The sequence below is a fragment of the Carcharodon carcharias genome, chromosome 14 (genome assembly GCF_017639515.1).
Source record: "Carcharodon carcharias isolate sCarCar2 chromosome 14, sCarCar2.pri, whole genome shotgun sequence".
Taxonomy (NCBI): Eukaryota; Metazoa; Chordata; class Chondrichthyes; order Lamniformes; family Lamnidae; genus Carcharodon; species Carcharodon carcharias.
Genome location: NC_054480.1, coordinates 36,402,225 through 36,426,431, shown reverse-complemented (window position 1 = coordinate 36,426,431; position 24,207 = coordinate 36,402,225). Strand labels below are relative to the sequence as shown.

General features: G+C 41.4%; 1 protein-coding gene across 2 annotated transcripts in view; it reads left to right on the top strand.

Moving 5' to 3' along the window:
- The window catches only part of LOC121287346, an 88,669-nt gene that overhangs the window by 49,466 nt on the left and 14,996 nt on the right, over window positions 1-24,207 (top strand). The window contains exons 3-7 of one of the 2 annotated variants that reach the window (XM_041205133.1): window positions 513-567; window positions 1,918-2,005; window positions 3,013-3,596; window positions 4,851-4,994; window positions 21,605-21,664. In XM_041205133.1, coding sequence (XP_041061067.1) covers window positions 513-567; window positions 1,918-2,005; window positions 3,013-3,596; window positions 4,851-4,994; window positions 21,605-21,664 — 931 coding nt within the window. The remainder of the gene's footprint in view (window positions 1-512; window positions 568-1,917; window positions 2,006-3,012; window positions 3,597-4,850; window positions 4,995-21,604; window positions 21,665-24,207) is intronic. The other variant, XM_041205134.1, reaches the window with a different exon arrangement.

The following is a 24,207-nucleotide window of genomic DNA, read 5'->3' as shown; positions in this document are numbered from 1 at the left end:
CCCTGGCATCACCCTGTATATAAGGATGATTGGAAGATTATGATCAGTATCTCCGCAATCTCTACCTTTACTTCCATCAGCATCCTCGGATGCATCTCATCTGGTCCTGGTGAGTTACTAACTTTAAGCGCAGCCACCTTTCTGATGCCTCCCCTTTATCAATTTTTAGCCCATCAAGTGTCTCACCTACTGTACTTCCTTTTTCACGATGACTTTGGCAGAATCTTCTTCATGGTAAATACAGAAGCTAAGTACTCAGTTAATATTTCAGCCATGCCCTCTAGCTCCACGTGTAAATCCCCTTTTTGGTCCGCAATTGGCCTCAACCTATCCTTTTAATAGCTTTTATGTTTATAGAAGACCTTTGGATTCCTTAGGCACTTTAGTTAGACAAAATCCAATAACGGGTTAAACATGAAAAAGAATATTTTGGTATTTAAATAAGGGAGAAATAAATTATTTTCTACTTTTTTGCATGTGTCCAAACAAATGTATACCTTGTATTAATTTAGCAGAAACAACAAAGAAAAGAAAATCAAGATTGATGGTGTGAAGCTAGTTGGTATGGTAAGTACTTTAACTGTGAACCTGACAGAAGTAAAGTACTTCTCCATTTTGTTTAAGCACTGTTTTATTTTGATAGCTTTTACAGAAACTCGCCTCATGAAGAACTAAATCACAGAATGTTGGGCTGAATGAGATTTAGCCCCACCTTGTGGCACAGTTGAGTACTGTCATCAACCCATTTTAAAGCAGGGTGACACCCCTACACCTTCATAATGACCTCCTTGTTCATCAAAGAACAGTGAATTGATTGAAAGCTGTGGCATTGTGTACTAGGAATGCTTAGAATGGCAGCACTTGTGCAAAAGGTGATTTGTGGGGTCATTGACTGGTATTGAACCTTAAAACCTGGAGCGATCAAATGATTTGTTATCCATTTGTGTCTTTGTCCCCCTTCCAATATTTCTAACTAAACTGTTCAGCATTACACTCCACCAATACTGTGAATGTTATTCTGTGCTTTTGCCAGCTTTGGTAAAAAAGAACTTACATTGGCCCTTCACATGTCTCTCAGAAATATCCCAAAGTACTTCACGCATACTGAATTACTTGGAACTGCAATCACTGTTGTTATTTATAGACAAACACATCAGCCAGGTGAGGTCCCATTAACTGTGTTGGAATGCATGTCAAGTTAATCTGTTTTTGTTAGTTTTGGTTGATAGAAAAATGTTGGCCAGAACACCAGGAGAACCCTATTTTTCTTTGACAGCCACCCAAAGTCGCACATTGCCTTCGTTTACTATCTTACCTGAAGGAATGCACTTCCAGCAATCCTTCCTCAGTGCTGCAATGAAGTTGAAACCTTAAGTAAATTTTCAAGTACTAGTGGGATTTGAACCCACAACTTTCTGACTCTGAGGTGTAAGTGCTATTAGTTAATTCAAGCTAACAACCTTGATGAAGTACATCTTGCTATTGTGAGAGTCTTTCCAGTTTTCTGAACTAAATCAGATTAAACCCCTTTTCAGTGGTTATGGCAACTGGTAATAGACAAGCCTAGGCCTTAACTAATGACCATCTAGTTGAGAGACAGGATCTTTGGTTCTTCAGCTAGAAAGCTGCTAATTATTTTTGATGCTTTGCGAAATCCGCCATATGTAAGTAATAATATATTGTTCATGGATATAATTGTTAACTTTATATTATTAAAGGTTAGGAGATCCATAATATCTCATAGTTTGATAACAAAATATGTTAAATGAAAATGATGTAGGCCAGGATTTTCGTGGGAGACCCCGTTGACTTTTGGTGGGACCAGACGATCCCGGCGGCGGGTGGGGCTAGAAAAACCCACCCATCGTGTAGAGTCATTGGGTCAAATATATTTTACTGAAATATTATTGTATTCAGTCTGTAGGGCAAACACAACAGCTTCGACCTGTTAATACGCCTGAAATGGGAAAACACAATCCTAACAGAATATCTTGCTATGGTGAAAGTAAGTAAAAATACAAAATTGTTATTTATATAAACTGCACTTTCCCTAGCACAGTTACAAATAGAGAGAGGTAAGAGGGCTAAGTTAGAAAGAAAGATTAAAATAAACTTGAACTCTTTGTACTTGAAAGGAAGTGAACCAGAGAAGTGCATATTATACTCAGTGGAATAAAAATGGTAATTTCTAAACACTATTTTAAGTTAAAACAAGATTACAGGACAAGGAGACATGGTAAAAGGAAAGTTCAGAACTAATATCTGAAGCTGTTCTTCATACAGATGGAGTTAATATCTGAAATGATTTTCTGTCTAGGGCAGTGGAAACAAAAATTCAAGGAAGTGAAGAGGTTAGATGGTATCACAGGAGGTTTTTGGGTTTCTTTTTACGAATGAATTACTTGGATCAAATGGCCTCTGTCATCTGGACTCAACTTAACTTTGAATGAATGCAACAGCTAGTGACAGTGTTGAGTGCAAACTCACAGTCAACACATTTGATACATGATTTATTTCATTATTCATATTACACCACCTCCCTTTGCCCTGATTTTAATTTTTTCAGCAAAAAGGATTGAATAGTTGCTGTCTTGTTGGGTAAAAATTGGTTATGACCTGATTTTGGGTGCATAACCAATGAGGTGCTTTAATCTTCTGCGCTCCCACATCCACATGCTGCCTTGCCCCCACCTCCCCATCACTCCCTCAACCACTACCAAACCATCAGTTTGAGAGCTTTGTGGTCATGATACTACTCTCTGGAATTCTTTACCACATCTTCACCTTGTTTCATCTCTTCCTTCATTCAAAAATCTCCTCAAAGCCTATCTCTTCAACCATTGGACACTTCCGCAAACACTCTTGCCAAATTCTACTTGATATCCAAATAGTAAAAGTACTGTATATGAGTAAATAATGTTTGACATGAATTCATCCCTAAAAATGTTGTAGGAGAAAAATGTTCACAGAATTTCTGGATATAATGATTTGATGTTATCACTTTGTGTGTAGATGGCCTCAGAAGCTGGCAAGCCAGTATGGACTATATACACCTGCCGGGAACAGAACCTTTGGAGGAGGGAGAGGACGAGGCAGGAAATTCAAGAATTCGACAGAACAGACTGCTGCCCAAAATTCCTGGGAATAATTACACTGGTGGAAAGCTGCCTACATTGAGAAAAGCACATGATATGAATTCTGTTCATTCACAAGTTAAAAAATACCCTTGTCAGGAGAACTCTACTGAAGACTCATTTTATGAGAGTGTTGGAACAAAATATGAAGTAGATCATATTAACCATCAACCTGATAGGCAATCAAAATCTGAATGTGAGGCTAATGAAATGGAAGCAGCTTTAATATCTCAAAGGCAACTGGCGCAGGGTTTGAAGGAACCAGCCGTAAACATAGACATACCAGAGTATGCCTCAATTCGGAAAGTAAAGAAGAAAGAATGGATCCCAAATCAGGAGGGTGCACAGGAAAAACAACCAAGGAGAAATGTAAAGAATGGCTATGTATTGTTACCAGGGTCCAGTAACCATGGGGAACAATTAAGACAGAAAGGAAAATCTGTTGCCTTTTCACAGACTGAGGTATATCATTTTCCTCTTTACTTAAAATCACAAATCTATGGTTATTTCATTTTTCCTAAATGAAAGCTTCCAACTGTACACAAAATCATCCTTTCAATGGCTATAATAAAACAATGTTAAGGTGTTACAGCCATATGATGCAGTCAGGATTCTTTAATAATCATGATGTATCCTCACAGAGCATACACAATGTAACTAACACTCTTGAATTGTTAAAAATCTCTATTATATCCTCAATCTTATCCATTGGTCATGGGTGATACGTGACACATTCATTTCTCAGAACCATGACATTCCGTAACCAAAGGGAACATATTATTGAGTTACTCACTAAACCTTTGTGTCCCTGCTCTCAACATGGTTTTAATGTAATATTCTTAACGTAGACATATCAGGTCTAGTGAAGCATATCAAAGGTCTCTGAAACACAAACAGCATTCCTTTGCCATCTCGCTACAGACTCACCAGGGGCTGTGTTTGCCATTTCCGCTGCAACTACTTAATTGAAAAAATGACAACACCTATCAGAGGAATTCATACAGCAACATACTCCTTTTACATTAGACCTTTCTCCCTTGAGCAAACTAATTCCCCTACTGTCTTTCTTATTTTTTTAATAGCCATTATCCATGGCAAGATGACTCCAATGATGTCTTGTTACTTCACATCAAATTAACTGGGAAGAAATGTCTTTCCTCCTCCATTTCCTGTAACAAGGGAGCTTTTCAAAATGCACATGGTTTATTTAAAATTCTAGATCAGGAGTGAACCCCTGTAATCATGTAACAGCAAAAGCACACACTTCCCTGCTGATGGTGTATAAATTGAAGTGCTGATGACTCTGCGACGATGGCAGCTCTTTGTATAGACAAAAATATTAAGATTGAACCATGGTGTATGAATCTGGTCCAACACAATCATTCACCTATTCTCCCACAGAGTGTGTGTGTATACTACCCATGTAGTGTTGAAATTAAGTTAAGTTTTTAAAAATGGCCAGTGGGAAACCTTTGTCTTCTGTATTTTAAGAATTAGAATATCTTCTTAGTCTGCTGTATTGAAACAATTAAAATCTCCTCAAAACATAAAAGCCAATTTGAGTAGCTCTAATGCATTTATATTTTAAACTTGTATTTTGCTTTCAAAAGGCAGACTTGTTAATAAATTTAATTTTTCGCCTTTTGGCATAGTGCCTTTTTTGTTAAAATGGCAATCAGATGTTGGCAGCACCCTTTAATCTGTTTTACATTCCAGAATCACAGTTCTGGGATACAAGGCAGCCTGAAGTCTATCACAGAGTGTGAAGCAGCAAAATCACTGGAAGAATGTAGGGAGGAGAGGATTGCATATGTCAATCTAACCGAAGGACAGCCAAATGCTGATAATGCCTATTTTAAGGTATGTGCATAAATAAGACAAGAACTTTTAAGAAACATTTTGCTGATCGTTTTGACTTAACTGAACTGAACAGCACAAACAAGTAAATTGCTTATTTTTATATTATAATTTCAATCCTTTGAAGATTTTTTGTGCAGGCAATTATATTTTACTGGCTGTATTCAATTTGATTTAATTGCTTGTCACACTTCATCATTTTGAAAATTTGATGGATAACAGAAGTTGGGAAGTAGTGACAGGCTGATCACCAGCCCATTCTGTTGTCCTCCGTTATATTTTGATCAATTTGGAAATGACAATCAAACTGTCACCTACAATTTCTCAAAATAAAATTATAAAAGCCACATAAGCCTAGAACTTACTGTTGGTGAGATTAGTGAATAAATTCTTAATAAACTACCATGATATTAATTTGTTAACCACTGTAATAGAAGTATTCATCAATTTACCTGAAAATTGCCTCTGCTAATATATTGGTCAGAAGAATGTCATATGAACATCATTTGCTAACTTTGCTAACTTTGCCAACTAGACAGTACAGTTTCCAAACTGCTTGAGGAACATAATCTTCCTTTTTTTAATTCGATCTATAAGAGCCAATTTTCCAAGTCCATGCTTCAGGGTGTTTTGCTGCTGGTCAGACAGCTCAGGAAATTATGGGATTGCTATTCCTGATTTCCATCCATTAATGGTGAGATTCACAGAAGGTAGGAGCCAGAAAGCTGAATGTGCTGACAGCAGATGAGAAACTTTGGGAGGGATGATGCACAAGCATCTGGAGTCAAAGGAGTATCAGGCATGGGCTGCAACTTCAGCAGAGTGGAGGTTCCAGAAATCAGGATGAGGAAAGGCCGTGAAGGGATTTGTAAATGAGGGCAAGGATTTTGCAGTGAGTGTGTTGGGAGAAGAGATATAATAACACAAGAAGTAATTGATGTGTCGTCACATTGTCAAGATGATAGAACAGGCTGCTTGTATTAATATACCAGAAGTCCACAACATACTAGATTGAGAATGTGTGCACAAAAATAAGTAGGGTGCAAAAAGACCTATGTCAAGGTAGAGAAAGTGAGCCACTCAGAGCTCGCTATAATTTGCCTGCATTACAGGTTAGCATATTTGTTTAGCCAATCTTTTTTAATTTTGCCCCCACACATTCTCCTGAAGCTGGCAGACAGAAGAATAAGTTATCAGTTCCCAGGCTGAGGTGAGCAGGGAAGTAGAAGTGAAAATCAGAAATAACATGCAAATAAAATCCTTTGGTATTGTTCCTGAGCTTGTTTAAATATTAATAACCATAAAAGACAGACCAGAAAGAGATGGTTACTAAGCAACTGAAACAGTTGGAAGGTCTGATAGTCAAATAGAATACATTTGAGTGCATAAAGAAATGAAAGCGGAACTGAAGAGAATCAATTGGTCAAGTTGAAACTGGGGGATTTTTGTGAGAAACCGGTGCACATGATTTCAAAATGAAGAGATCATAAGTAAAATATAAGTAAGAATTCGTTTACATTATTGGTTGTAAACAAACTCAAAGAATAAGGATTATGCCATTGGAGAGTTGAAAAGATTGCTGGTTAAGGAAAGTAAATTGTTGCCTACAATTTAAGCATTAAACTTACATTTCACATTAAATTTACTCACTTAAAGAGCTAAACTGCAAATCCATTGTCATTTCTTATCAAAGGTTTAATATCAAAGAGTAAATAAAAATGTATTGACTAATTAGTTGGAACTTGCCGCCTCATTAATCTCTTGTTACAGTTCTGCATTTATTCCTGGTTTAGCAATGGTATGACAATCTGATGGAGATTTGATGATTCTTCTGGGTAGCAATGGTAGGCAGTGTAAAGGTTGGATGACAAAATATGACCTGAAAACTCCTTTCTAAACATTCACACTGATGTTAACACATTTTCATTTTAGGACTTCCACCGCTGCATTGTGTAACAGGGTTCCCCAAACCAGATAATCTGAATCATGTTAGGGAATGCAAGATTCCACAGCAAGTGTTGAAAAATCGTATGAGGGTACCACTGAGTGTGTGAATGTGGGATGTGTGTGCAAAAAGGAGTGATGCCAATCTAAGCAACCTGTGGGATACCGAGCCTGCCTTCATTTGAGATTTTATATATTTATTTACTATGCCAAAGCATATTTTTGTTGCTAGACTACAGCTGTTTGCAAAATGTATTTGACAACTCTGAGTAATATGGTTGGCAGGGGAAATGTATGTTTACCGCAGAAATGATTGTTTGCAGTTGTGCAGCCATACAAACCGTACTAGAGCATTGCACTATTTTTGTAAATAAACTCTGACCTGTCTTCAAAGAAGTTCAAATTTAGGGAACTGTAAACCGAAAAAAAAAACATTTATTTAAACAGTCAAATATTGGAAACCAAATCCCTCCCACTTTTATTAGTGTCTAGTTTCTTCCCTTTGTTTCCTTCTAAGGTATTTCTTCCTTAATAGTGACTTAACGGTGACAAAAATAAATCTTTTTCCTGGTAGGCCCCTGGGAGGGAGCCAGGGTGGACAGGGAGTACTTTGATGTGGGAGATCTCTGATGGGTCCACAGGCCCCATGAAGTACATAACTACCTCCTTGCCAGCCACTAGCCCGAGCAGTAAAGGCTGCCTAGCTTCATCCTCTGCCCAATGGTCTCCGCCCAGTGTGACAAAAATGCAGCTGGGCAGGAAGAGGCCCTTAAGCCGCCATTAATTGGCCCACAGGTAGATGGACCACATGGCGCCCCCTATGCTGAGTGCAAAAATTGCAAGGGATGGGCGGGTAGGTGATGGCATTGTGTTCAATTTTATGCCCTGCCCTTGTGAGTTCACCTGCCAACCCCCTCCTAGAAAGCATAGGATTCAGCCCCACATTATTTTCTAAATTATTTATTTAGAAATGGGGAATATAAGGTTGGAATGGATTTTTAAATCATTTCAAAACGTTAATGGAATTTTGGAAATATCAAAAGGCATTGATATACAGTGGACCATTAGGTCATGTTGTCTCCAGCATTCCTGATGTTGTACTGATCAGAAATTTAGTTCAGGAAATCGGTTAGAATATGAGAGATGTCCTTGATCAACCTGTACCTCCATTGTGAACCAAATGTGCGTATCTTTTGAACTCAGTACAGTGCCAGTTGGTTTGGGTGGCATATTAATCTGCAAATCTACTTGGCATGCAGATTAAAGCTCAAGTAATATGCTCGTCTTTCATAAATGATCAGCTATTTACAGAATTTAGAGGATATGTGTCACAAGCAGCAAGTGAGCATTTTGCCCAAATGGAAGATTTGATCTATTTTATATTTTATAAAATATTTTCAATTTTTCAATACAATGACCATAAAAATTGGAAGTTGGTTCATGTTTCGAATCTTCCATTGTTGGGTATAACTACTTCAGGCTTACAAATTAAAATGGAAGGTTTCAGAATAAGGTTATCAAAATCTATCGCATTTCAGTATTTGCCCAACTGCTAGCAACATGTATGATGGATGTTGTAGTCACCAGAACCTATATAATAAGTTATTTGCAATAAATTAGGTAGAAATACAGTTAATCCGATTTGGATCAGATTACCGCACATAAATACAACATCAATGATTGGCCCCATTTCATGCTCAATTCCTTCCCCTAGCCTTGAGATTCTAATCACAACTCCATCTGACCACAATTTGTGCCATCAAACTAGCTTTCAGTCACAGAACCTTACATCTTAGATCACAGGAGGCTGCAGAATCCAAACAAGCAACTTGTTCTAAAACAAAAACAGAATTACCTGGAAAAACTCAGCAGGACTGGCAGCATCGGCAGAGAAGAAAAGAGTTGACGTTTCGAGTCCTCATCACCCTTCAACAGAATTCTGTTGAAGGGTCATGAGGACTCAAAACGTCAACTCTTTTCTTCTCCGCCGATGCTGCCAGACCTGCTGAGTTTTTCCAGGTAATTCTGTTTTTGTTTTGGATTTCCAGCATCCGCAGTTTTTTGTTTTTATCTTTTTGTTTTTAAGCAACTTGTTCTATTGACTGAAGCAACAAAAAGCATGTAACGGGACAAAGATTCACACTAGACCCCCTCTTCTCTCATGATATCTCCTTCTTAACACCATAATTCACATTCAGTCCCTTCAAGGCCTCATGGAAAGGGTCAAGTGTTGGTGCCAAAGGAAGAGATAAATGAGTAAATCCTATTGCAGTTTTAACTATTTATGAAAATTAAAGGAAATATTTACTCTGAAATGTTTTGCTTAACCTGTGTAGCACCATATGCTATAAAATTGGCCTTTTTAGCTATCTTGTAAATGGGGGCCCTAGCTATTTGCTCCCCTTGCAAGCTTGACAGAGAAACAGGGAACATCAAAGCTAGCCTGTGGGACAATGGCTGCCCTGATCAGATCATTGTTCACTGTGTATTGTGCAAACTCGCAAATGGGCCAACGGCTGCGACTTTCGGACCTGAAGAGTGCCCGGTCTACCAAAAATTACTCTGGAAAGGCACCGTATCTCAAAAATTTGAACAACAGGTTAAGCAAGATGTTTCACACGGCTTCTATGCAATGGCTGCGTAAGTGGTATTTTCCACTAACAGGATGCTGCCAGCAGTCCAAAAAGACATTCTGCCTACCATACAATTAAGCTACCTTGTGTATGAATCCCAGTGCCAGTGTGATGTAGGCCATATACCCCAACGATTGGCTGATCGAATCAAACAGCATGTTCCTTCAATTGTTCCTAATGGGCAGCTTGCAAACTGTCCTCAACCAGTCTGCACTTGCAAAACAAAATGCCTGCTGTTCGATGTGATTTCGCAACATGTCTCTCTTTACAGCAATATTCAAGTTCTGTACCACCAAGCAAATGTCATTTTTTTTGCTGGTTGTGCTCATGTGAAGCATCTTGGGTGTTTTATTACATTAAAATCACTATATAACTTCAAGTTGTTGTCATAACCTTCAAGTTTAAATCCGGAATTAAAGTATTACAGTGCAATTGCTTAGTTGGAATAGCTGCATGAAAATAAAAATATAACTAATGAAGAAAACATTTCCTTTAAAAACATAGCAATTAATCAAGCCATATCAAAATACAATTTGGCAGCACTAGAATTACTTGTGTCAAAGGTTAAATTCCAGATGTACTGCAGTAGACATCTCATTCAAGCCGAGTACAGCATTATAATTATTCCAATCAGAGACCACGCCTGGTTGAATAAAGTGGATTTAAACTACAATAAATGCTAACTCCAATATACAAACCTAAAATCCATTCTGGAGTACCCACCTCAGAAAAAATGGATTAATTTCAACAATTGTCGGCTATTAGTGCTGTAATGTCAGTTTTTTGTGCTGTTTCGAAAATCTGCACAAAATAATGCATGCATTTAGGAATAATTGTTCTACATTATTTTACTGACAATGGCATACCTCATATAACCTACTGTATTTTTTTGAGGATGTCATAAATTTTAACTACTCTGTAGTTTTTTTTATTTGTCAAATAAACAGTGAGACTTTGAAAACAGAAGTAAATTGCAGTGCCTATAACATCGTGAACTGTACAAACACACTCCCCAAAAAGCAGCAGGGAGAATCAAGCCTAAGCAGTGGTTGGGGAAGGTGATTGACATAGTTGACGAGGTAGGCTCTGAGGTGGCTTTTGAGGATGAGAGGGATGTAACAAGGCATAAAGGTTTCAGAAGAAAATTCCAAAACGCATGCCCTGATCACTAAAGGCACTGTAAGTGATGACGGTGGAGTTGTTTTGGGGACAGGTGGAGAGTGCAAGTGAAGTTGCAGGGCTCATCCTGGTTCAAAAAGCATAGAATGTAGGACTGAAGAACATTATAGAAGTAATATGGCATGAGGAGGGCCATTAGAAATTGTTAAAGACCTGTGTAGTGGCTGAGAAGGACTTATTATGGGGCAGGATGCAGACGGAAGAGTTTTGATTTTATGTCGTGTGGTGCTCGGATGGCAGGGTGAGGTGGATAGATAAACAATGGTGAACTCATGTCTGGAGGTAACACATGGGTAACAAAGTGATCTGGCAACAGTGGAATGATACATGGATGAGGTCGGTGCTGTTTTGAGAGGCAGCAAGTCAGCAATGGATTATTTTCAAGGCGGGTACATATTGGTGGTCAGAATTTCCCTCGTTATCACTCAATGGTCTACTGTATCCACTCTACCTTCATTGATTTGAAAAGCAAGGTAACCTAGTCTGCAGGTGTCTCCTCATTTGACGTCAACGTCACTCTTTAGTTGACCAGATGAGACATTCAACTTAGGTAACATTGGTGAACCATACCTGGTTAAACTAAGTGTAATAATCATTCAGAACTTCAATTCAAACCTGCTGTCTCCTGTTTCCACTTTTGTATTGCTGCAAAGAGCTCCTCACTTCAAAGCAACACAAAAATGATAATAGATTTCCAGACTAAATTTGGTGATTCAGTAAGTACGGGGGATGATACCTGTTGCAGTTTGGGATTTCAAAATGTTTTTAAAGTTTGGAGTAATCAGCCTAAAACAATACAGGGTGGAATGTTATGGCCTCTCTCACCGGCGGGATTTTCCAGTCCTGCCGAAGTCGATGGATTTTTGAATGGCACGCCACATTTTCTGGCCCCACCCCTGCCCCAACATGGCCATAAAATTCTGCCCAGAATGTGATGTAAAAATTGTCAACTTTGTGGTTCCATGCGCCGAGCAAAAGTTTGTTCCTTAAGTATTTATATGTATAAAGTATAAAAACAGAACTGCTGGAAAAGCTCAGCAGGATCTGGCAGCTCCTATGAAGCGAGAAACAGGGTTAATGTTTCGAGTCCGATATGACTTTTCTTTGGAACTTTATTTGTACTGTTTGCTTTTGGTATGATCTATGCATATGTGTTTAAATATCAATGCCTTGTCATGTGAGCCTGAATAGTGGGCTGCATTTTACAAGGGGGTGGGGGTAGGGGGAAGGCATGGCTGCTCCCCGCCCCTCCTCCCGCCAACCCCCCCCCCCCCCCCACCCCCGGAAGAAAAGTTAGTTGGCAGCTGACAGGCCGGAAAGAAGCTTGGGGTGGCCTAAGCGAGGTGAGAGTGGGACTTCCACCTCTCCGTGAGAGGAAACCCTGCCCTTGAGAACTGCCAGCCATTCTGATTGGCCGGCAGCTCTAGCAGTCCCAACAATGCCAGAGCTCAGTAATGGGCACTGCTGGGGCTGCAGGAAGGAGAATGAAGGAGAGCAATGGATGTCACAGAAAGAAAATTGTGCACTTTTAGGTTGGGGATGGATCCCAGAGACCAGGGAAAGGGGGAGTGGGGCCCAGGGTTTTGGAAGGCAGGCAGCGGTGAAGGGAGTGGCAGGGTGACATCTTGTTTGGGGGGTGGGGGGGTTGCCCCCGATGCACACAGAATGAGGTTTCCCCCGTCCTTCCTGCCGTTTTTCACCAAAGCCAGAAAAAGCGTACTGCCCGCTCCTGCCCATCTGCCCACACCAACTGTATTAAGGCACGGGCAGCGTATTACCCTGGTCAATAAGCTTGTTAACAAGCCTTATTGACTTTTAATTATTCATTTAAACATGGTGGGCAGGCTGCTGTTTTTGGCACACTCCCATGTAGTGCATTATGGGGGTCAGTTTGGGTGGGGACAGGAAGACAGTGGGCTAGCCACCAGACATATTTTACGTGCCCCCCACTGCCAAAAACACTCCCAATGGGGGCCATAAAATCCAGCCCAATATGTGTACATCCTTGGTCCAGAACTGATTCTGGAATGGAATCATTGAACAATTTATTAGCTCTAAACAACAAAGTAACCATGTGTCCAGTTCAAACTCAGACCAATTTCATGTAGGAGTTTGGCACTCTAGTACTGTAACTACCAACTGGCCTTATGTTTGGTCAGCCAGGTATTTATTGGGTATACAAACCCATATCTATGTTTAAAAGTCTCCAATTTGTTGCCTGCTGGGTTACCGTTTTCCTAATTTGGAGTGCTCATGCACTACCCATACAGATACAGCCTACGTACTCAAATCCACTGAGGCTAGGTGCAGGTTGGAAGAACAATGTATTGGGGGTTCCCCAAGAATGTGTAGGGATACTGGTGAAGTTTACAACACTTAGCAGAGGATCACCGGTAAACTCCCCACTGCTTGTCTAGCAAGGACTTTACCTACCCAGCCCCTGCTCTGTTGTTCTAAATAAGTAAGAAACACTTTGTAACCTCATGCTTTTTGTTCACCATTTTAAGTTGTGACAATTTTGCCACCCTTTCTGTGGTTTGCTACTTAGCTGTTTGAATACTTTGATGAATCTTGGTGTCAGAAATAAAATTACATTCAAAGCCTCAGATAAAAATCAGGTTTGTGAAAAGCAAATTTGGGACGTATGTCAGGGAGTATTTCTTTCCACAGAGATAGAATTAACAGCTGGAACAAATTGCCAAAAAGAGTGGTCGAGGGCAGGTTGCTGGACTCATTTAAGAAACAGTAAGATGCTCTAATAGAGAGACAGCGAGGTTGCCATCATAACAAAACAACAACCAAAACTTGTATATTTATATATAAATTTATATATATCTATATGACACCTTTAATGTACTAAAGGATCCCAAGGCACTTCATTATGAAACAAAATATAACACTGAGCCACATAAGGAGATATTAGGGCAGATGACCAAAAGTTTGGTCAAAGAGGTAGATTTTATGATAGGATGAGACCAGATAGGCCACAGAACCTTTTTCAACTAAGCTAATCTTGACCTTGTGGTATAATCACAGTACCTTGTGGTATGACCACAGTAATTAATGTCACAAAATTATGAGTTTCCATTTTATCTCAACTACTAAAATGAAAATAGAGGAACAAAGACAATATGATCATGTAATGCTTGTTTTCATAGCCTTAGCCTGCCCCACTGATGTGCTTTTGGTTTGTCTCTGTGTAAAAGATTGTAAGATTCTTGTAGTACTATCGGATAAATACAGAAATCTTATCCACCCTGCAAGGAACGTGACTCAAAAGAAGCAAAGGTCAGGGATCAGCACTACAGTGCTGCAACCCTGTCTCCAACTTATGCTCCCTTTAAGCTTAGTTCTCCACTAGGACACAGGATCAGTGAATTTAACCACAGATGTTTACACTGTATTTGATAAGACTTAGTGGAAAGAATATTTATATCATGATTTTTTGGTAATGTGTGAAATACCAAGGGTAGAATGTTGAGCTCGGCGGGTGGGCATCGCCTGACTTGGCCAAGCATAAATGACACATGATGACGTCGGACAAGCGTCCCACAATATTTCATTTGGAGGATGTGTGCCAGAGTCGGCAATGCGCTTGCCTACAATTAAAAGGCCTATTAAGGCCATTAAAAAGGTCATTAATTTCAAATTTATGCTACCCTTCCAACCTTCCGGCTGGCGGGCAGGTGAAAGCGCCAAGAGGCCTTTGCACTTTTTTAAAAACCTTATCCACGGGCAGGATGAGGTTTCCTAAAGCAAATAAAAATAAAATAAAAATTTTGCACTTAATTAAAAACATGTCCCTGTTCATGTGACAGAGTCTGTGACACCTTTTATTTCACATGAGGGGACTCATGCCTCAGGGAGATTGAAGTGCTCTTTCGCGCGCATGCACAAAGTTCGCACTAGGCCCATTCGCCTTCCTCCCCCTGCCTGCACAGGTGCCACTTGCTTTCCATGATGGGCTGGCCTTAATTGGCCGGCCTGCGTAAAATCACGGTGTGGTGCTGATCACGGGCAGCGGTCGGTTCCAGAGCACCCCCGCCAAGGGCAAAGTTCTGCCCCAAATGTCAGCTTTAATACAACTTAGTTGAAGTTAAAATGCTGTACCGCGGGCATTTAAGAGAAAAAGAATGACAACCCTTCATTTATGTAGAGCCTTTTACCTCAGCCCTAAGGCCATCCCAAAGCACTGTGCAGCCAAGTGAGTATTTTAGAAGTGTATCAACTGTTATAATGCAGGAAAGCAGCAGCCAATTTGCACAGAATAAGCTCCCACAACAGAAATGTGATTTTTTTAAAAATTATTTTAGGGGATGTGGGTGTCCCTGGCTAGGCCAAGATTTATTGCCCATTCCTAATTGCCCTTGAGTAGGTGGTGGTGAGCTGCCTTCTTGAACCGCTTTAGTCCATGTGTGTAGGTACACCCACAGTGCTGTTAGGAAGGGAGTTACAGGACTTTGACCCAGCGACAATGCAGGAACAGTGATATATTTTCAAGTCAGGATGGTGAGTGGCTTGGAGGGGAACCTCCAGGTGGTGGTGTTCCCATGTATCTATTGCCCTTGCCCTTCTAGATGGTAGCAGTTGTAGGTTTAGAAGGTGCTGCCTAAGAAGCCTTGGTGAGTTTCTACAGTGCATCTTGTAAATAGTACACACTGCTGCCACTGTTCGTCGGCAGTGGAGAAAGTGAATGTTTGTGGAAGAGGTGCCAGTCAAGTGACTGCTTTGTCCTGGATGGTGTCAACTTCTTGAGTATCGTTGGAGCTGCACTCATCCAGGCAAGTGGAGAGTATTCCATCACACTCCTGAGTTGTGCCTTGTGGATGGTGGACAGGGTTTGGGGAGTCAAGAGATGAGTTACTCACCACAGGATTTCTCATCTCTGACCTGCTCTTGTAGCCACAGTATTTATATGGCTTGTCCAGTTCAGTTTCTGGTCAGTGGTAACCCCCCAGGATGTTGATAGTGGGGGATTCAGTGACGGTAGTGCCATTGAATGTCAAAGGTTGATGGTTAAATTTTCTCTTGTTGGAGATGGTCATTGCTTGGCACTTGTGTGGCATGAGTGTTACTTGCCACCTGTCAGCCCAAGCCTGGATATTGTCCAGGTCTTGCTGCATATGGACATGGACTTCTTCAGTATCGGAGGAGTTGCGAATGGTGCTGAACATTCTGCAATAATCAGCGAATATCCCCACTTCTGACAATACGATGGAAGAAAGGCCACTGATGATACAGCTGAAGATGATTGGGCCTAAGACACTACCTTGAGGAATTCCTGCAGTGATGTTCTGGAACTGACATGATTGGCCTCCAACAACCACAACCATCTTCCTTTGTGTTAGGTATGACTCCAAGCAGCAGAGAGTTTTCACCCTAATTCACATTGACTCCAGCTTTGCTAGGGCTCCTTAATGCCACACTCAGTCAAATGCTGCCTTGATGTCAATGGCAGTCACTCTCACCTCATCTTTGGAGTTCAGGTCCTTTGCCCATCCTTGAACCAAGGATGTAATAGGGTCAGAAGCTGTTTTGGTGATGTTGATTGAGGGATAAATATTGGCCAGAACAGTAAGGAAAACTCCCCGCTCATCTTCAAAATAGTTCCATGGGATCTTTTACATCCACCTAAGAGAGGAATTGTGCACGCAGCTTATAATTTTCCATTCATTAATACTAATATACCCTACCCCAGAAATGGCAAAGAAGCAGTATTTGTACAATTTAATTGCAATGATCTAATCTAACATAAACCTTCCTGGGGCAGAAACATGTGGATTCGGTACCCACTCAGACCTTGAACACATAATCTAGGCTGACATTCCAATGCAGTACTGAGAGTATCAAGAGTTAACTATATAGTATGGGCCTGGAGTCAAGGTAGACTAAGTAGGGATGGCAGGTCCTTTCCCTGAAGGACAATAGTTGGGGCTTTAACACAATTAAGCATCTTTCAACTGACCCAATTTCATAATTTGGTATAGTGAGATTTGAATTCAGCCTCTGTATTGCTAGCCCACTGCCATAACATGCTATAAACAGTTAGAGAATGTTGCTGCAAACACTGCCAAGAAGACTGATACACTAGGCACCTGTCTAAGGTCAGTTATGTGCCTCAGTTGCTCCTTGCTATCTTTTTTGCACCAAAAAAAGCTCCAAGCATCTTCTGCAACACTGCCCCTGCTCTTCCTCAAATATTATCAATAGCCTTCTTTGCTGTGCTGGTCGTTTGTTCTACACAATCAGATACAAATTTATTAATCTATTTGTCTCATGTTTTAGTGTTGCAGTCCACTTTCCCATAATACCTCTACTCATGTGATGTGAGTTCTAACTTCTAACTTTTTCTGAATGCATCTCCTCAGAACTCTTTAAATGGTCTGCCTGGCTGCTGGCCTTCAATGGGAGCATTAGTTTTTCTGGTGGCCCCATGTACTAGTTCATGTGATATCTGCTGCTGCTGAGGCTTTGTGACAGCTTGTGTCAAGATTCAGTCCATTCAACCATCCAGCATGTTGAAGCTGGACAACAGATCATCTTGTGGATTGGAGATCAGGGATTCTGGTGGCAGTCTGAACATTCACAAAAATACTGCCATTAGGCTTGGAATGTTATGCAGCTAGCAGACTCCAACATATACCTATACAGATCTTGCATTGTTAGAAACTTCTTTACCCAGAGAGTGGTGAGAATGAGGAACTTGCAACCACAGAGAGAAGTTGAGATGATGTGTATAGATGCATTTAAGCTAGGTAAGCATATGGTCAGAATTTTACATTGAATGCGTGGGCGTATGCCTGACCTGAAATCTTGCAAGAAGATGTCTGGCACGCATCCCAACGTCATCATGCTCGCACCCAACGGTCAGTGGGCACGAGCAGGAGACGGAAGCATGCCCACTGGCAATTAAGAGGGCGATCAAGCCCATTAAAGAGCCAGTTGTCAGTGATTTTACGCTACAAACTACATGCAGGGCGGGATAAACTGTCCGGGGTAAAGTAAAATTAAAAAAAACGTTTGAGGGATGAGGTGTTATGTAGCCTGTGGTCAGGTGCTTGAATTTGCGGTATTTACACAGTTTGCAGCAGTTTATTGACCTAATTTCATTTTTACAGTACCCCTGAGGCAGCTCCACGGCAGCTGGCAGCCTTCAGGTAGCACACATCTGCACCCTCACTTTTCTTAGCGCTTGCCCTCTTCCCACATCCCCCAGAAGTGCTGAGCCTATCTCAGTGTGTGTTTCACGCTGGCTGCCAGTTAATTGGCAAGCCAGCGTGAAATCACGGTTGGGGACAGATCGTGGCCGGAAGTGCATATCACGTCTGCGTCCAGGCCCACCGATCGCTTGTGCCCGACAAGTGCAAGATTCAGGCTTATAAAGGAGAAGAGAATAGAGGGTTTGGCTGGTATAGTTAGGTGAAGAAGGATGGCAGGAGGCTCCAGTGGAGCATAATCACCCGCATGGATTGGCTGAGGTAAATGGCCTGTTGCTGTGGTGTATATCCTTTGTAATTGTATTTTCAAAACACTCGTGATTCCTGCAGATGATCCTGTTAAGATCATAATTTTTTGATATTAAAATCCTAGGACAGAAATTTGCGCAGAGTGGGTGGACCCGCACCCAACACACTGGAGTGTGAAATGTTGCGCAGTGAAATCGGGCAAACATCCCAGTGTCATCTCACACTTGCGCAATATTTCAGTCGGCAGTGCGCCCACTGACAATTAACAGGCCTATTAAGGCCATTAAAGTTATAAGTAAATGAAATTTTTCACTGCCCGTCCAACCTTAAGGTCCAAGCGGCCTTTGGATTTTTTAGGAAACTTCATTCACGGGCAGGATGAGGTTTCCAACAGCAACTAAAAATTAAATAAAAATTTTTAAATTTCATTTATAACACGTCCTTGCTCATGTGACAGAATCAGATTAGAGGACGTTTTTTAACATTGATAAGGTTTTTATTTCTGATTTTTTAAATCTTCAACTCCCTGAGGAAGCTCTGTGCCTCAGGGAGCTTTCATTTTGTGCGCACTCGCGCGCATGCACTCACTTCCGCTTCTCGCCCTCTTCTCGTCCCCCCACCCCCACCCCGGCAGCACTGAGCACTGCACCACGCGTTTTATGCTGGCTGGCTATTAATTGGCCAGCCAGCGTGAAGTCAATGTCAGGGCCCGATCACGGGCGGCAGTAAGTTTCGCGGCCGCTCTCAGGCCCGCCTGCCCCGCCCACCCGATAGGGGGAAAATCCTGCCCCTAGGCACTTGTAACCAAGAAAGGAATTCATTGGATTTCTGGCAGCAAGTACATGCTGCTTCTTGGTCATCAGCATTTAATCACCCTCATATCTATAGTGTGACTCATCTAGAACCACCTCCATACTTCATTATTCACATCTTCCCGAGTGTCTGTAGTTCTGCTGATGCTTACAAGGGTGCTGTGAGGTATTGCATTGCAATATACTGTATGTAATGTTTCTCTGCATGACTGAGTGTATGCTTGTGTGAGTGATTGTGGGTTGTGGGAGTGTGGGGTGTTTGTGGCAAAGCATAACAACAGGATAGTATGACCCTGACCTTGGGGGTGGCCTCTGCTCCTCATTTCCCTAATCTCTCAATGCCCCAGTGCCCAATGATGTCTAAGGAGGGCCACCTCAAAAGGCATCAGTGTTTTTAATTTCTGGGCTCTTCCAGCTCATTATATGCTATCTTCCGATAAACTGCAGGTTTAAGGAGTATACATCAGGAATGAGGGATTACAGTTACATGGATAAAGTGGAGAAGCTGGGGATATCCTCCTTAGAGTAGAGAAGGTGAAGAGGAGATTTGATAAAGGTGTTTAAATTCTTGAAGGGTCAAGATAGGATAAATTAAAATAAACTGTATCTACTGGCTGAACAGTCATTACCAGAGGGCATAAATTAAAGATGAGTGACAGAGGAGCCAGAGGTGACATGAAGGAAAATGTACTTAGGCAATAAGCAGTTAAGATTTGAAATGCACTGCCTGTGGGTGGTGAAAATAGATTCACTAGTAGCTTTCAAAAGAGATTTGCATAAATATATGGGAAGATGAAACCATAAGAAATAGGAACAGGAGCAGACTATTCGGCCCCTTGAGCCTGCTTTGCTATTAAATAAGATCATGGCTGATTTGATTGTGGCCTCAACTCCACTTTCCTGCCACCCAACCACCACACCAACATCTACACCACCACCCCCCCCCCACCCCCACCACCCCCCAACACCCCCCGCATAAATCATGACTCCCTTGGAAGATTTTTCTAACTCAGTCTTAAATATATTCAATGACTCAGCTGGTAGAGAATTCAAAGATTAACCACCCTCTTGGAGAAGAAATTCTTCCTCATCCCTGTCTTAAATGAGAGACCCTTTATTTTTAAATGGTGCCCCCTGGTTCTTGATTCCCTTATGAGAGGAAACATCTCCTCAGCATTTACGCTTCAAGCTCCCTCAGAACCTTATATGTTCTGGTAAGATCACCTCTCAATCTTCTGAATTCCAATGAATATGGGACCAACCCACTCATCCTTTCCTCATAAGCCCTTCATCCTAGAAGTCAACATAAGGAACCTTCTCTAAACTGCCTCCAGTGCAAATATATAATTCTTTAAATAAGGAGACCAAAATTCTGTGCCGTACTCTAGGTGTGGTCTCATAAATGCCTTTACAGGGTAAAAAGGCTTCCCTACTTTTATGCTCCAGCCCCTTTTCAATAAAGGCCAACCTTCCGAATTACTTGCTGTCCCACATTCCATTTACTTTCCAATTACTTGCTTTCGTGAGGAGGGAAGAAATTGCAGGAACATGAGGAATGAGTATGGGAGTGGGACTAAGTAGATTGCTCTTCAAAAGAGTCAGGATAGACTTGATGGGCCGAATGGCTGCCTCTGGTGCCATACTTTACTGTGTTTCAACAAACATTTCCCAATCTGCAGTCTATCATTTGTGTTAGCAAAATGACATTACTCTGTTTGTGTTAAAAGGTTATGCTGTGTGGATGGCCCTTTAGGTTTGACTACTTTTTCAGATGTAAGTTGTAAAGTTATATTCATGCATTGGCACCATGACCCTGCATGGTAAGCATGCAAAGAGTGCTTTGAATGTAGCAGGAAGAAAGAAGCAACAGATTATGAAGAAACACTGTAACATATGTACTTAGGGAAGCTACTTGGCATGGAAAATTGTTCTGTCTTTTTACCTTGGAGCTTTCTTTAGGTCCGTCATTTTCTACCATATTAGGTTCCAGGTCCTCTCACTGACACAGGAAGCACTGACCTCATCTGTTACCTCCTGCCAAGCTTGCTGTCTCATTTCTTAGAAGAGTGCCATTCAGTTTCTTGTCATTATTTCCTGCAGTATGATCAAGTCCAACGGGGCAAAGTCAAAAGCCTCCATTTCCCTGGAAGTTTTTCTCTGCTGCCCTATACAACAATGCTATAATTTAAATGGCTTCGAAATGGAATTTCAAGACTTGTCAACAAGCATGTCCCCATCAGTGCTGCAACACCATCCTGGGCTAAGATTATCGCATTTTCCTAACTGTTATAAATAATATCCTTTCAGGGATTATTGCATTGCCTGTTACCTATTCTCAAATAGTTTCTGGTACTGATTTTTACTTTATTAATCTGATTATATAGACAAAATTCAGTTACTACTGTATGGTACAGGATTTATTAATATAAACATAATGACTTTTGATGTAATTTATATAATCAAATTTGAGTATCTGGAGACTGTAACTAACTATGACGTATGTTTTAAAGCAGACTACAAGAAAATTGTGTTAAATGTTATATTGTACTGTACTTATAGAAATATTTTCCAAATTACAGAGGGAAAGCTTAAACTTCAGTAAATCTCATGAAAAACTCCAATCACTTACAGATGAAGAGGTGTGTATTTTCTAATTGTGCAAATTCTTCCCATCTACCTACCTATCAATCCACCAAGCTATTTATCTATTTCCATTAATATAATTTTAAGTTTGATTATCTCCTTTATATAGCTATTTATCAATAGTCGCTTGGTAGCACAGACTTTGAATATAGCTGAAAAACTAGGCATGCTATCGAAGCTTTTCATCTTGCACTCATCAGGACAAATGCAAGAATGCCAAATTTCAAAGGGAACAGCAATTTATACAGCATGAGGAAAGAGGTATTGTTTGGTAGGTAAGTTGGCACTGATTGGTCGAGACATTGCCATGGTGAATGCACCAGGGAGCTTATGTCCCCTATGCTTTTTTTTATTCAAAGAAGGATGCAATGTCTGGATGTATTCCTTTTGTCTGCAGAGGGTAGCTCCCTATATTGAATATATGTAGCTTCTATGAAGCGTAAGTGCCGACTGATGACCTTAAATTAGTTGTTAGTATATTTCTTAGCACTCTTGGAGTTGTTAGCAAGCGCTTCCCAGTCACAGAATCACATCTAACATTAGACATTAGGCTGTAACTTCCTTGGAGTGGCAATCAGCATCATATTGTCATTCTGTGCCCACTTACCTACGCCAAATTTTTTCCGTGCCTGCTCGCCCAACCTTCCAACTCAGGCCAGGCAAAATCCAGGTAGCACAGTCATCTCCGAAGTCCAGCGTCGCAGTCCAGCACTGTTGAATTGAAGGAGGACATGCCCCTTTTTTACGGCACTAGCTGCCGTAAAGCAGGTGAGTTTAAAGGTCTGATTGAAGTTGACAGGCCAGGGAGAAGGTAAGTGGATAACATTTAGGAGGTGGGGTTTTCAGAAGGATTCGGACATTCGGGAGAGGGTTGGGGGGTCGAACATTCTGGAGGGGCTGGGGGAGTGGTTGGACATTCAGGATGGGGTTGGGGGGGGTGGTCAGACATTCTGTGGGGGCTGGGGGATCGGACATTTGGGAGGGGGTAGTGGGGGTCAGACAGTCAGGAGGGAGTGAGGGGGGTTTGGATAGTCGGTGGGGTGGGAGGGTCAGATATTCGGGGTCGTAGGGAGGTCAGAATTTCAGGGGGTGGCAGGGTCAGAGATGTGGAGGTGGTGGGGGTCTGGTCAGACCTGGGGAATGGGGGTTCTGTTCAGGTTGGGGGGTGAGTCGGGCCCATGGTGGCGAGGGGGGGGGAGTCGGGTGAGGAATGGGAGGGAGTCAGGTGGGGGAGAATCCCATGGGGGATCGCGGGATGGGTGGGGGAGTCCCATGGCAGGGATCAGTCTGGGTCTTTACAATTGTTACCCAGAAGTTAGAAGAAGTTTTAATTCTTCCAACTTTTCTAGGTAACTATTGGTATAACCCTGTCGGAACAATCCAAAGTTTGTATTTTAAATCACATTTTCAGATGGCTCCCAGCGCGATGCAGTTGGCCAGAGGAAGTGTGCACTTCTGGGCAATTGCCATGCAAATGCTTACTTATGAAGTTCTGAGAGGGATTCCCCAGCGCATCTTTGGAGTACCCCCCCCCAATCCGACGTTGTCTATTATGTTTTATAAGCATGGGTTGGTTGAGTATGGTCAGTACTCTGCCTGTTGTGCACAGCTGATGGGACATGCTGTTCAATACGATCTGCCAGTCAGTGGGATGTATAGCCTACATATCTGGCATCACACAGGCATTGAAATTCATGTACACATTACTCATTTGTGTGGTAGGCAGAACATCTGTTTGGCTTGACGGCAGTGTCCTGTTAGTGAAAAACACCACTGGTGTTGCCACTGTTTAGTAGCAACATGAAGCAGCTAGCTTCACCCGCTGCTCAAAGTTTTGTGATACTTTACTCTTCCAGGGTAACTTGAGGTAGACTGGGCACTTTTCAGGTCCAAATGTTGGCATTCTTAGGACCATTCATGAGTATTCACGATACACAGTGAGCAATGCTCACTGATCGGGGTAGCCATTATCCTGCAGGATAGTTTTGATGCAATCTACTTCAGAATCAAGGTTCCATGGCGAGTAAATAGTTCAGACTTCGTTTACGAGACTATCGATAAGGCCAATCTGTAGTGCATAGAGCTGTAGGAATCCCAATGCCTATATTGACCAGTGCAGGTATTTCTTGTAGTATACAGTAGTAGAGAACCCATTAGCAGATTTCTCAACTAGCATGTCGAGGAAGGGGAGCTTGTTAGATTGCTCCATTTCAAAGGTTAATTTGAGTACAGGATGGAATGCATTTAAGGTGTGTAAGGAAATTCTTACATGTAGCTGCAGATTCAACTATAGCAAATATGTCATCTAAGTATCAGCAAAATGTAAGGAGTAGGAGGTTATGAGCTTGGCAACTCGCGCAGTTTAATTCAGCTTAATGACACTGTATGTCCAAATAGATGGTGTTGCCATTGGCCCCCTCTAGACCCAGCTCTCGCTAACATTTTTGTCAGTTTCCATGAGAAACACATCTTCGATGGAATGACCCCATTAACCACCTACCCCTTGCATATTTCTGATACGTAGATGACATGTTTGCTA